Source organism: Peromyscus eremicus, chromosome 12 (genome assembly GCF_949786415.1).
Source record: "Peromyscus eremicus chromosome 12, PerEre_H2_v1, whole genome shotgun sequence".
NCBI lineage: Eukaryota > Metazoa > Chordata > Mammalia > Rodentia > Cricetidae > Peromyscus > Peromyscus eremicus.
Genome location: NC_081428.1, coordinates 38,188,417 through 38,200,980, shown reverse-complemented (window position 1 = coordinate 38,200,980; position 12,564 = coordinate 38,188,417). Strand labels below are relative to the sequence as shown.

At 40.1% G+C, this 12,564-nt stretch overlaps 2 protein-coding genes across 5 annotated transcripts in view; one reads left to right on the top strand and one right to left on the bottom strand.

Moving 5' to 3' along the window:
* Positions 1-12,564, bottom strand: part of Cmss1 (cms1 ribosomal small subunit homolog) — a 322,789-nt gene that overhangs the window by 287,533 nt on the left and 22,692 nt on the right. The gene's annotated exons all lie outside the window — the stretch shown is intronic.
* The window catches only part of Filip1l (filamin A interacting protein 1 like), a 44,583-nt gene that overhangs the window by 17,307 nt on the left and 14,712 nt on the right, over positions 1-12,564 (top strand). For all 4 annotated transcript variants that reach the window (XM_059277571.1, XM_059277568.1, XM_059277570.1 and 1 more), the window contains one exon: positions 8,435-11,207. In XM_059277571.1, the coding sequence (XP_059133554.1) occupies positions 8,550-11,207 (2,658 nt within the window). In that variant the 5' untranslated portion in view covers positions 8,435-8,549. The remainder of the gene's footprint in view (positions 1-8,434; positions 11,208-12,564) is intronic.

The following is a 12,564-nucleotide window of genomic DNA, read 5'->3' as shown; positions in this document are numbered from 1 at the left end:
ATTCAAAGTTCTCTTGTAAAGTTGGGGCATCTGTCTTCAGCCCACAGGCCTAGAGTCTCTTATTCACTTTTCTCTGTGTCCTGTAGAATGTCTGGCAGTTTTCTCTGCAAAGCAGGAACCTGAAGGACCATTTTGTCAAGCAAAGTTCAGTGGTTACCTTTGTATGGGTCCTGCATGTCCAGTTGATCAGGCAGTCCAGGCAAGAACAGTTTCTTGCCCAAATGGCTATTTTTGTCAAGGTGAAGATAAACTCCGTATGGAGTGTCTTCGATGCCCATCCTCCTCTCTGAAGTACATCGGTGCTGTCAGGAGCAGACATGTCTCATTGTCCAGAAAGTCTAAATTTTTAAAACATTTTAAATGCCATATTCTGTAGGTCTTTGAAGTGTTTGAAGACTACCTATCTATCTGAAATATAACTATGTATACCTAGAAGACTTAACTAACATGGCTACAAATATGATTATCATAGATGATTAATTATTAATCTATTTTTTAATTATCCATTATAATTTTAAATGAGTTATATAAACATAATACCTCAAACAAGAATAGAAATATATATATAGTATAACAAAATTAAGTTTAAACTTGTATCAATAAATTAAAATCTATAGCAATGTAAAACATTTTAAACAAGTTGTTATTCTTTAAAAGTAGGTTCATTAATCTACCCTTTCATCCTATCATATCTAAACTATCCCCTTTTTTGTTTTAGAAAGAGATTGTATTTATAATCAACCTGATTTAAATAAAAATATTGGTTTTTGTCTGTCCCACATCAGAGGGCTCTTCTGATTTGGGACATAAGAATCTCTTAACCATTTTTTTTTTTTTTTTTGAGCAATATGTCTGGGTTTAGAGGGGGAGTGAGCCAATTCCATCTCTAAAGCCAGCTTGGTATATTTGGGAATTTGGGCGTAGCTTCTCTTACTACTTCCTGCTGGAGGGGGGCGCTGTATCTTATGAGGACACGAAGAAAATTTTAGGATCATGGAGTAGTCCATGAGGCTGTATCGTCTGAGCCAGTTGCCTTGGAACCATTCTGGATGTTGAGTCATCTGGGCCATGGTGTCATTGGAGACCTTTCAGGGGGTCTTGGCTGGTCAAACCTGATGTATCTTAATCTGGAACAAATCCATAGTCTCTGGCTTTCTGTGGAAACAAAAGCAGAGACTCTTTTCCAAAGCAACATATCCTTATATCCAAATTTTGAAGTCAAGGTACCTTTAAAATATACATTTTGGCATAACTCAACAGCTTTTACAATCAAATGTTTTTCTGCAGTTACGAATATCAAAGAGAACATAATCCAGATTCTCTGTGTGATAGCCATCTTTACGTGGCTTATTTTTTTATATTAGCTTGAGCCTATTCCTTTAAACTGTAGCCTTCTAAGCCTGAAACGGCACTGGCGCTGTGGCTGCTGGTTCCGCCCACTTCAGCTTCCCAAATGGCGGTGGTCCGCTTTCCGCCAGCTCTGGGAGCCGTAACTCTCAGAAATAGTGGGTCTACACTTTTACCAAAGTAGCGTGTAGCCCAGAAACCTCTTTTTTTGTTTTGTACTAGCAAAGGCTAAATCCACCACACAGCTTAATGTGCCATTTGCAGGGGTCTCATTCCCGCCATACGGCGGCAGGTTGAGCATGCACGCCAGGAACCCGCCATAGTAGCTCAAACATGCAGGCTGCCGCTAGCTTAAAAGAGACAACTAGGAGCTGTTTTTAGCTCCGTTTTAGAATCTTTTTTCTCCGTTTTTAGGTGGAGACTCTTGCCACCACGTTGGACGCCATTTGTTGCTGGAGAATTTCTCTCCAGCTCCCGCCACCAAGTCCCGCCAGTCCCAGAGCTCACTTATAAAATAAACACACAGACTCTTACATTATTTAAACTGCTTGGCCATTAGCTCAGGCCTGTTATTGTCTAGCTCTTACTCTTATATTTAGCCCATTTCTATTAATCTTTACTTTGCCACATGGCTCGTGGCTTACTGGTACCTTACATCTTCCTTGTCCTGATGGCGGCTGGCAGTGTCTCTCTCTCAGCCTTCCACTTCCCAGAATTCTTTTCCTTGTTCCGCCTATACTTCCTGCCTAGCCAATGGCCAATCAGTGATTTATTTACTGACCAATCAGCAACACACTTGACATACAGACCATCCCACAGCATGCTTATCATGCCAAATCAGTTAAAGTATTAAACTAGCCTCTAGAGTAATAAGAACACATACGTTATATTATTTTCCTAAGACTAAATAGATCTGTTATGATCAACCTGTTTGGTCATTGATAAAGAACTACACAAATTATAACCAGATCAGGTGGGGCAAGTATGCTGGTTTTTAAGAAAAAAAAGTAAACTGGCAAATGCCAAGTACAGTGTCTTGCACACAGAAGAGGCTCCCTGTACTTATAAAGACCTGAAATGAATTAAATGTCAGCTGAACTGCACTGTTGATGAGCCCATTTTAATCAACAGGCAACCTGGGCTCATTTAGTGGCACACATTTGTACTCCCAGCACTCAGGAGGCCGACTTCAAAGCCAGCCTGGACTATAGAGCAAGAACCTGTCGCAAAAAAACAAAACTACCAAGCCAAGTGCAAATTCAGTGGTTTGGATGCCCTCATTTCAAAGAGTAGTTTCAAACAAAACATTAACAGTATGTAGATAGTTCAAAGAACTGGGAAGAACAAATTTTAAGGCAAGAACCTATTTCTTGTGATGGGCAGCAAACAAATGGATACATTAATGATGACATCATCAAAGCAGACTAGGGACTCTATCATGATGAGGCAAGGGCTGATAAGTAACAGCAGGAAGAACAGGGTGACAGCACAAACCTTAGGTTTTTCTGGAGAAAGACATTTGCTATTACATTTCTCCTGCATATCCTCTACAGCAAAGATTTCAAAGAACAGCCCCTTCAAGAGATCAGCAAGGCACCCCGACCTTCATAAACACCCTTTTTACCCATTCCAGATGCTACATGATCTGTGATGATGCCATGGCTACCATAGCTAATGGAATATGTAAAATAGATCCAAGGATCCAGTGTCCTTATTACAGTCTGTACAGTACAATGCAACTCTTCTTACTGTTTTTGTTGTTGTTGTTGTTGTTGTTGTTGTTTCTAGGTTATTTTTTCACTAAAAATGCTCTTTATGCTAGGTAGCCAAGGAAAACCTTAAACTCCTGATGCCCCTGCCTCCACTTTCCAAGGGATTACAGGTCTGTCCTACCACACAGAGGCCCTAATTTAATAAACAGTGAATTTAGATAAAAACCACACAATCAAAAGTTTGGGAATGTCGATAAGCTTTAAGAGTGAAGAGATGATAAGATCTAAAAAACTGAAACTGTTGCTCTGGGGTCTTTGTTAAATAGTGTTAGACTTATGTGTTCAGTCTAAAAACTTGTTTTTCTTTATTGCATTAATTTATCTAGATGGGGAGGAGGATGTCTGGAGGTCAGAGGACAACTTTGGGGGATTGGTTCCCTCCTTCCACTTTGTGGGACCCAGGGATCAAACTCCAGTACTGGAGCTTAGCACTAAGTGCCTTTACAGGCTGAGCCGTCTCACTAGCCTCTCTATGAACTCTTGGAGAACAGATTCCTTTCCCCTTGTTTGCCTCCTTATAGCCCTAGTCTAGAAGGCTTTCTTATAAACTGAGTATTGCCATGTTTACACATCAACTGTTAAGTTGAAGATCCACATCATAAAGGCAGCATGTGGGCTGTCTTTTTCAAAGGACAGGTGAGAGAACAGAGGTGACGGAAGTTGTTCACTACTTGAGTTTGGTTCCTTAGGAATAGATGTAACCTAGCCATTAGTGAGTATGGACTTTCTACCATCGCTTGACAGCCACTCTAAGCTCATGGCGTGGGCCAGTTGGCTGAGAGCAGAAAAGAATATGCAAGTAAAATGCATCAGAGCTCTTAGCTGCAAGGGAAAGTACAAGAACTGCTTCGTTGCAGAGATGAAATAATCGAAGCAGAATGATGAGCTAGCATGTGACCATTTCAACCTCTCATAACCAAGTAACCAAATAGAGTTGTGGTGAAAGAATCTGAAGAAAGAAGAAAGGAATGGTTCTGCAGTCTTGTTTTTTAAGAGGCTCCATAATTATGAAATAGACAATAATGTATTTAAAAAACACTGAGGGGAAAACTCACTTACACCACATTTTCTTAAAGCCACATACATGTTAAATGCTAGAAAATCATCTTTAAAAATGAACAAAACTGCTTAGGACAATGCTGAGGTATTCTCCATAGAATGGCATATTTATTCACTATTTTATTCATTCATTCATTCATTCATTCATTAAAAAAAAAAAACCCACTCATTTGGTTCCTTCCACAAGGCTTTTCAGTAACCACTGTAGAAAACACAAATCCCTTACACTCATGTTCTGTTCTTCAGAAGTTAATATTTTAGTGGGGTTGATTATGTTGTACATAAATAATACAAAACCAACCATGGTGAGAACTACAATATAAATTCTATGGGTGTGATTGGCTACCCAGCTTTTAGATGAGCACCATCTGTTTTGTATGTGCATTATATGCTGCATGTTATTAGCCATGTCACACTGAGGAGATAAAATATAGGTTGATTCATATTGACATATATGTGTATAAATAAAAACTGAAAGGACCTTCTAAATGTGTAATTTATATTGAAAAGCCAGCATTATGGTTGGTACCAAAAAACACTCAAGATGACAGATGTGATATTTTTGAAAAAGCAAGTAACTGGCATTGCACATAATAATAGTGATAAACCACAGTAAGTTAAAACAATCTTGAGCCATAAAAGAAACTCTAAAGAAAAGCTGTAATAAGACATTGCTTTAAGCCAGTTTGGGCTTAATTACCTCACATTTGTGTCCATAAAAATCAGCTTCCACAACTTGTTTTTATTGGACAGGATTCAGTGAATGTTCCTGTAATCTTGTAATGTCAGTATTTGAGCATGAACATGAGTACTCCAAGACAGTAGTCTTCAAACGGAGGTATATGTACTCCCAAGGGTACACAAACTTTGCAGAGCTACATGGGGCACTTGAAGGAAATCGGTGCCCACATTCACATTTCCTATACACATTCTCCAAATCTCATCTTCCTGATAAGTGTTTGTGTCCAGCCCTCTCTTTCCAATAGCCCTTTCAAAATAACCTTCTTGAGTGGCAAACTCTTACCAAGGGAATTTTTCTAGGCTCGAAACTCCTCTAGAACTTTCTACAGAAAGTCCCAAGAGAGCAAGGAGCAGTAGCAGCTAAAGAAACAGCCAGTGGATAGAGAACAGTGCTTATCCTCATCTGGGGACACTGGGGACACCTTAGGACAAATTCCTACACAGTCAGATCTTAGAAATCAGACTGTTTCCCCCAAAGGATGATTTGACTGTCTAGTTTGAAAATGGACTTTTAGATTGAATGGCAGAGATTACTTCTGTTAACTGTTCAAAACTTGAATTTTTAAAGAAATATAGGTGCTAAAAGAACAAATAGGTTAAAATCACTCTGTGTGTGTGTGTGTGTGTGTGTGTGTGTGTGTGTGTGTGTGTATGTATGTATGTATGTATCCATAACATATGTATATGTTTCCAAACAATGACAAGGGACATCTTTTCCTTTAGCTCCACAGTTTCCAATTCAGAGAGTTTCACTGATAGACACGTCAGTCCCAGGTTGTGGTCTGCAGGCTGGCTTGAACAGGCAGGTTGACTGCAGAGACAGCACAGGTTCTGCATCTCCTGGACCTTCCTAACTAGAGTCACCCACCACTGGGAGAAATCTGACATTACATAATGAAGTCCAAGGCCAGGAACCAGGGTCAACTGGGAGCTTATTATAATGAAAACTGTGAGGCTCACCCTAGACCCACAGAATTAATTAGAATCTGCTCTTTAACAAGATTCCTAAGTGATTCAAATGCACATTAAAATGTGAAAAGCAATGGTGTGAAAAATAGGCCTGAGTCAGCAGGGAGGATACTGTCACTAGGTGTGTATGTTCCTCAGGTTGGAGCAAATGTACTGCAATCATCAGTTTTATGTCTACCTTGGAGGTGGAGCTTAGGGAGATGGAGATGTCAGCCAGTTTATAAAAACCAGGAAAAAGGTGCATAGCACTTGTATCATACTGAAAAAGATGCATCATGCTTGCTGCCAAAAACATTGAGCACAATAAAGACAACTGAAAGTGTTTCAATACTGTTTTGCTTGTTACTATATTGATAGGATTCAGTTATTCCATTTTAAGGCTCTCCTATTACACTTTAAAAAAAAAAAAAAAAACCAACAAACTTCCCTTTCTTATATTCTAAGAAAACCTATCCCCTTCTCAGGAAAGGGGGACAGCATGTGCTCTTATTTAAAAAGCTGTGATTCTAGAAAGCCTTAGGAGTTTTTGTGAAGCTGTTCTCCAATAAAGGAAACCTTTGAGCTTTGGCAATGCCTTGTTACCACTAGCAAGTGTGAACTGAGAAAGCTGAGGTATAAGGAAGAAGCTCTTCTGTAGCTGTTTTTCCACCACAGCAATTTATCCTGGATTCCTCCACTGAGCAGCAAAACTCTACAACCACCAGGCAGAAGCTGCCATGTTTCTCCTCTCAGGCTCCCAGGTGTCTCAGGCAGGGAGTGAGGAAAGGCAAGAGTCATGAAGCCTCTTGCCAAGACCACAGATGAGGTCACCAGGGGCCCCGCCCAGCTCCACCACCCTGCCCAGTAGCTTCTGAACTTTACATGTCAGCCTCTGTGAAGTCCTCAAAGCAGGACAAACTAAAAGGAGATCCTGTCATCCAAAAGTTTAAGAATTCTTACATTGTGCTTTTTTTTTCTCCCTGTATAGTACAATTACAGGAAGAACAGATTAGAATCTCATAAAGAAGTCTTTATTCACCAGGCTGCCCCAAATTTGTTTCCTTTAAAAAAAATGTTCTCTCAGATTCTTAATTTTTAAAGTGTTCTGGGGCAAGGATAAAGACAATGGATTGGTTAATTAACTAACAAACAGAAAAGATTTATTAAGCTAGGCATGGTGGAGTACTATAATCTTAACCTGGGCAAAAAGGGCCACATGTTCAAGGCCAGCCTCAATAGGACAAGTTAGAAACCAGCCTAGGCTGCACAGGGAAACCCCATCTCAACGATAGATAGATAGACAGACAGACAGACAGACAGACACACACACACACACACACACACACACACACACACGATAGACAGATGATAAATAGGTGGGTAACAGGTTTATTAACATTCTGAACTCTACAGGTTTGATTAGAAAGCACATATTTACATTTTCAACCAAGTTAAGTTCTTTCAGAGATTCCATTCTATTTTAGTTTCTGAACAACAATGCTGCGGAGCTGCAATTACATCCTCTATAATTAGCCCATTCCCAGTATAATTAAGAGACTCACAAGTTTAAAACTGTACCTTCTTCACAGAGGTAACCAAGTGCATAGAAAAGACCATTTATTCTGCAAGTAAAATGTCCTCCTGTTATGAAGGGTAATTTTAAATAAAGATAAACTAGAGTCATTTAAGAGGGATTCACTATGTTCCTGCTAACAGTTTCTCCATTCCTAGCCCTAGATTGTTACTAGCAACCTCTTTGCTGTCGAACTTCCTGCTCTTCCATATGTTATGAGCACACCAAAGCCTAACTCAGTTGCCTCTTAGTTCCTCCACTTAAATGGCAATGAGTAGGCAGATAAAGACCCAGGTGAAGTGGTTCCCAGGATGCTATCTTATTAGTGAAAACCAAAGTTCTAATATACAAAGAGATCCATCTGTGCTGTGCGTAACTTCTAGACAAACTGAATAAAACGCTATCTTAACTAATAACCAAGGAGTTAAACAGTAACTAGTAATATATCACATACACAATGGCTCAGGCAAGCCACTTAATACAGGACAAGAATCAGTAATTTAAAAAGCACCATGGCAACATTTATCAAATGTTTACCAAATGCCAGGACTGCGATAATGTTAGATGAATTGCCTCACTTTCACAAAAAGCCCCTAAGATACTATGAGGAAATTGGAGAACTATTCAGGTTAATTAGCTGGTATGGGCAGGTGCAGTTTTAAAGCCAAGTCTAACCGAAATCTCAAGTCTGTACCTATCTCTATAGCCTTCAGGTTGGACTATCCACTGCTTATGTTACACAAACAATTTAAAACAAATATTTTTACCTGACCTCTTCTAAGACTCCTGGTGAACTTCAACTGCTACTAATCAATACTAGTCAAATTTTAAAGGTGGGGAGGGGCAAGGTATCAATATTTTTAATGATTCTCCGTCCTCATCACATTCAGAAACTTCCCTGGATGTTATTGATGAACTGATACAATTATTTTAAATGAGTAACAGCTGATGAATTACTAAATCCCTAACTGCAATGTGCTCTTCAATATTTCAGATTAAAGAAGCTAATTGATCAGGAAACTGAGTCCCAGGAGAGGAAGGCACAAGAGAAGGAGAAGAGGATCAAGGCCCTGAAGGAGGAGCTGACCAAGCTGAAGTCTTTTGCTTTGATGGTGGTGGATGAACAACAAAGGCTTACGGCCCAGCTTGCCCTTCAAAGACAGAAAATCCAAGATCTGACCACAAGTGCCAAGGAAACACATGGTAAACTAGTCCTTTCTGAAGCCAGAGCTCAGAAAGAAGAGCAGAAGGCAACCAGACTAGAAAAAGAACTACAAACACAGACCACAGCGTTTCACCAGAACCAAGACAAAATTATGGCGAAGCTCACCAATGAGGACAGTCAAAATCGCCAACTCCGCCAAAAGCTGGCAGCACTCAGCCGGCAAATTGATGAGTTAGAAGAGACCAACAGGTCTTTAAGAAAAGCCGAGGAGGAGCTGCAAGAAATAAAGGAAAAAATCAACAAGGGAGAATATGGAAACACTGGCATCATGGATGAAGTGGACGAGCTCAGGAAGCGTGTGCTGGATATGGAGGGGAAAGATGAGGAGCTCATACAAATGGAGGAGCAGTGCAAAGATCTCAATAAGAGGCTTGAGAAAGAGACAGTACAGAGTAAAGACTTCAAACTAGAGGTCGAAAAACTCAGTAAAAGGATTACAGCTCTGGAAAAATTAGAAGATGCTCTAGACAAAAGCAAACAAGAATGCTACTCTCTGAAATGCAATTTAGAAAAAGAAAAGATGACCACAAAGCAGTTGGCTGAAGAACTGGAGAGTTTAAACGCCAGGATCAAAGAGCTAGAAGCCATTGAAAGTCGGCTAGAAAAGACAGAATTCACTCTAAAGGATGATTTAACTAAACTGAAAACATTAACTGTAATGCTTGTAGATGAGCGCAAAACAATGAGTGAAAAATTAAAGCAAACTGAAGAGAAGTTACAAACCACTGCCTCCCAGCTCCAGGCAGAGCAAAATAAAGTGACGGCAGTGACTGAGAAGTTAATTGAGGAAACTAAAAGGGCACTCAAGTCCAAAACCGATGCTGAAGAGAAGATGTACAATGTAACTAAGGAGCGAGATGACCTCAGAAATAAACTCAGAGCAGAAGAAGAGAAAGGACTTGATCTGTTGTCCAAAGTGAATATACTGAAAAACAGGCTTCAGTCACTGGAAGCAATTGAGAAAGATTTTGTCAAAAACAAATTAAATCAAGACTCCAGTAAGTCCACAACAGCATTACACCAAGAAAACAATAAGATTAAAGAGCTCTCTCAAGAAGTGGAAGAGCTGAGGCTGAAGCTAAAGGACATGAAAGCCATTGAGGATGACCTCATGAAAACAGAGGATGAGTACGAGACCTTAGAACGGAGGTATGCTACTGAGAGAGACAAGGCTCAATTTCTGTCTGAAGAGCTGGAGCATGTTCAAATGGAACTTGCCAAGTACAAGTTAGCAGAAAAGACGGAGTCCAGCCATGAGCAATGGCTCTTCAAGAGGCTCCAAGAAGAAGAAGCGAAGTCAGGCCATCTGTCAAGAGAAGTGGATGCATTAAAAGAGAAAATTCATGAGTACATGGCAACAGAGGACCTCATATGTCACCTCCAGGGAGACCACTCCATTCTGCAAAAGAAACTAAACCAACAAGAAAACAGGAACAGAGACTTGGGAAGAGAGATTGAAAACCTTACCAAAGAGTTAGAAAGGTACCGGCATTTTAGTAAGAGCCTCCGACCTAGTCTCAATGGAAGAAGGATCTCTGACCCTCAAGTGTTTTCTAAAGAAGTTCAAACAGAGGTAGTAGACAATGAGCCACCAGACTACAAGAGCCTCATTCCTCTAGAACGAGCAGTCATCAATGGTCAGTTATATGAGGAGAGTGGGGACCAAGATGAGGACGCTAGTGAGGAAGCTGTGCTGTCCTTCAAATGCAATCCATCTACGTCCCTTCCTGTAAACAGGAAACTGTGGATTCCTTGGATGAAATCCAAGGAGGGCCACCCTCAGAATGGAAAAATACAAACTAAGTCCAATGGCAACTTGGTGCAACCTGGAGATCTAGTCCTAAGTCATACACCTGGGCAGCCACTTCACATAAAGGTTACTCCAGATCATGCCCAAAATACAGCCACTCTTGAAATCACAAGTCCAACTACAGAGAGTCCTCACTCTTACACCAGCACAGCGGTGATACCAAACTGTGGCACCCCAAAGCAAAGGATTACCATTCTCCAAAATGCCTCCATAACACCAGTGAAGTCCAAAACCTCTACAGAAAGCCTTGTGAACTTAGAGCAAAGCATGCCCCCAGTTACCATGGCAACCTTTGCCAGAGCACAGACCCCAGAGTCCTGTGGTTCTGTAACTCCAGAACGGACAATGTCACCTATTCAGGTTTTGGCTATGGCTGGTTCAGCTAGTTCTCCTGAGCAGGGTCGCTCCCCAGAGCCGATAGAAATCAGTGCCAAGCATGCAATTTTCAGAGTCTCCCCGGACCGGCAGTCATCATGGCAGTTTCAACGTTCAAACAGTAACAGTTCAAGTGTGATAACTACTGAGGATAATAAAATCCACATTCACTTAGGAAGTCCTTACATGCAAGCTGTCGCCAGCCCCGTGAGACCTGCCAGTCCTTCAGCACCACTGCAGGATAACAGAACTCAAGGCTTAACTAATGGGGCACTAAACAAAACAGCCAATAAAGTCACCAGCAGTATTACTATTACACCAACAGCCACACCTCTTCCTCGACAATCACAAATTACAGTAAGTAATATATATAACTGACCACCCTCACCCTCATCTAGTTCATACTGATATTCTTGCAAGGAACTCAATCCTTTTTTAATCATCCCTCCAAACCCCCTAAAAGAATGACTAAACGTGTACTTTGGGAAGATTTGTGCATGGACTCTACAAGAGTATCTGGAACTAACTATGTGTGGCCTCATAGTCATCAAGTGTGCACTTACTGTATATCTTTTCATTTACATACCTGTATGGAAAATATTTAGTCTGCACTTGTACAAATACATCTTTATGTATTTCATTTTCCATAACTCACTTTAATTTGACTGCAACTTGTCTTGGTGAATTACTTAACATGATAAAACAGTAAATAGTTTGTTACTTTTGCCATTGCTTGCTGAATTTTCATTTGATCATTTTATGTTATATATCTGCATGAACAATATCATTTTATTTCCTATTTATAAAGCCCATTAATTCTTCCTAAAGACAAGCAGTACCTATTTGTCATTTATAGTTCTGGTCACATATTAGAGGAGGTGAGAGTGGTTCAAATATCTAAAAATTTCATCTCCACAACTTCAAAATGAACCAAAATAATTATGGCAAGCTTAATGCCATTCTTGATATGTATCTTATTATTCCTGGTGCTCAACAGAAGGCTATTAGGAAGTCAGTAAATGTTTACAGATAACAGGATAAAGTAATATTAAATAATTTGCTATTAGTGAGTCTATAAGCTGATGGTAAAAGTTAAAAGCTTGGGAATGTGACAGGAAGCCAGAAGGCACATTTAGAATACAAGGTTACCTTGACTATCAAGGATTGACTACATTTCTCCGACAGGCTGAAATTCCCATAAAGCATACATTACATCTAAACCTGGAATCAGCCACTATGACATAAACTTCTGAACACTCTGCTTCAAAACAAAAGTGTCATTCTTGTTCTGTGTTATTTGGTTCCCAAAACAGTCTGGATTACTTAATGTGGGTGCTGCCCTGCCCTGCTTGTGAGTAAGGCTACAATCAGAAGCACACAATTTATATTTCTGAAAGTCCTCTCAAGAAGCAAATAAAAGCTGCAGATAGTTAAGAGCACAAGTTTTGTTTTAAGCTCTTTTAAAAAATAAATAATCATGCTGTGTGGCAGCAGAGGCCAAGTAATAATGTGATTTCTTCTGTGGGTGTTATGCCATTCACAGTGGACATGGAAAAAAAACTCACCCAAAGCTTCCTAGACTACCACTGCTGTGAGGACCAGCCTTCAGCAGCTCAGGGATTGAGGAGGATCCACGGACTTAGTGAACTAATCATTCAACTTGACTTTTGTATCTGAGCAAGTAAAACTTACTTCTCTGGAGCTAGTGAATGTG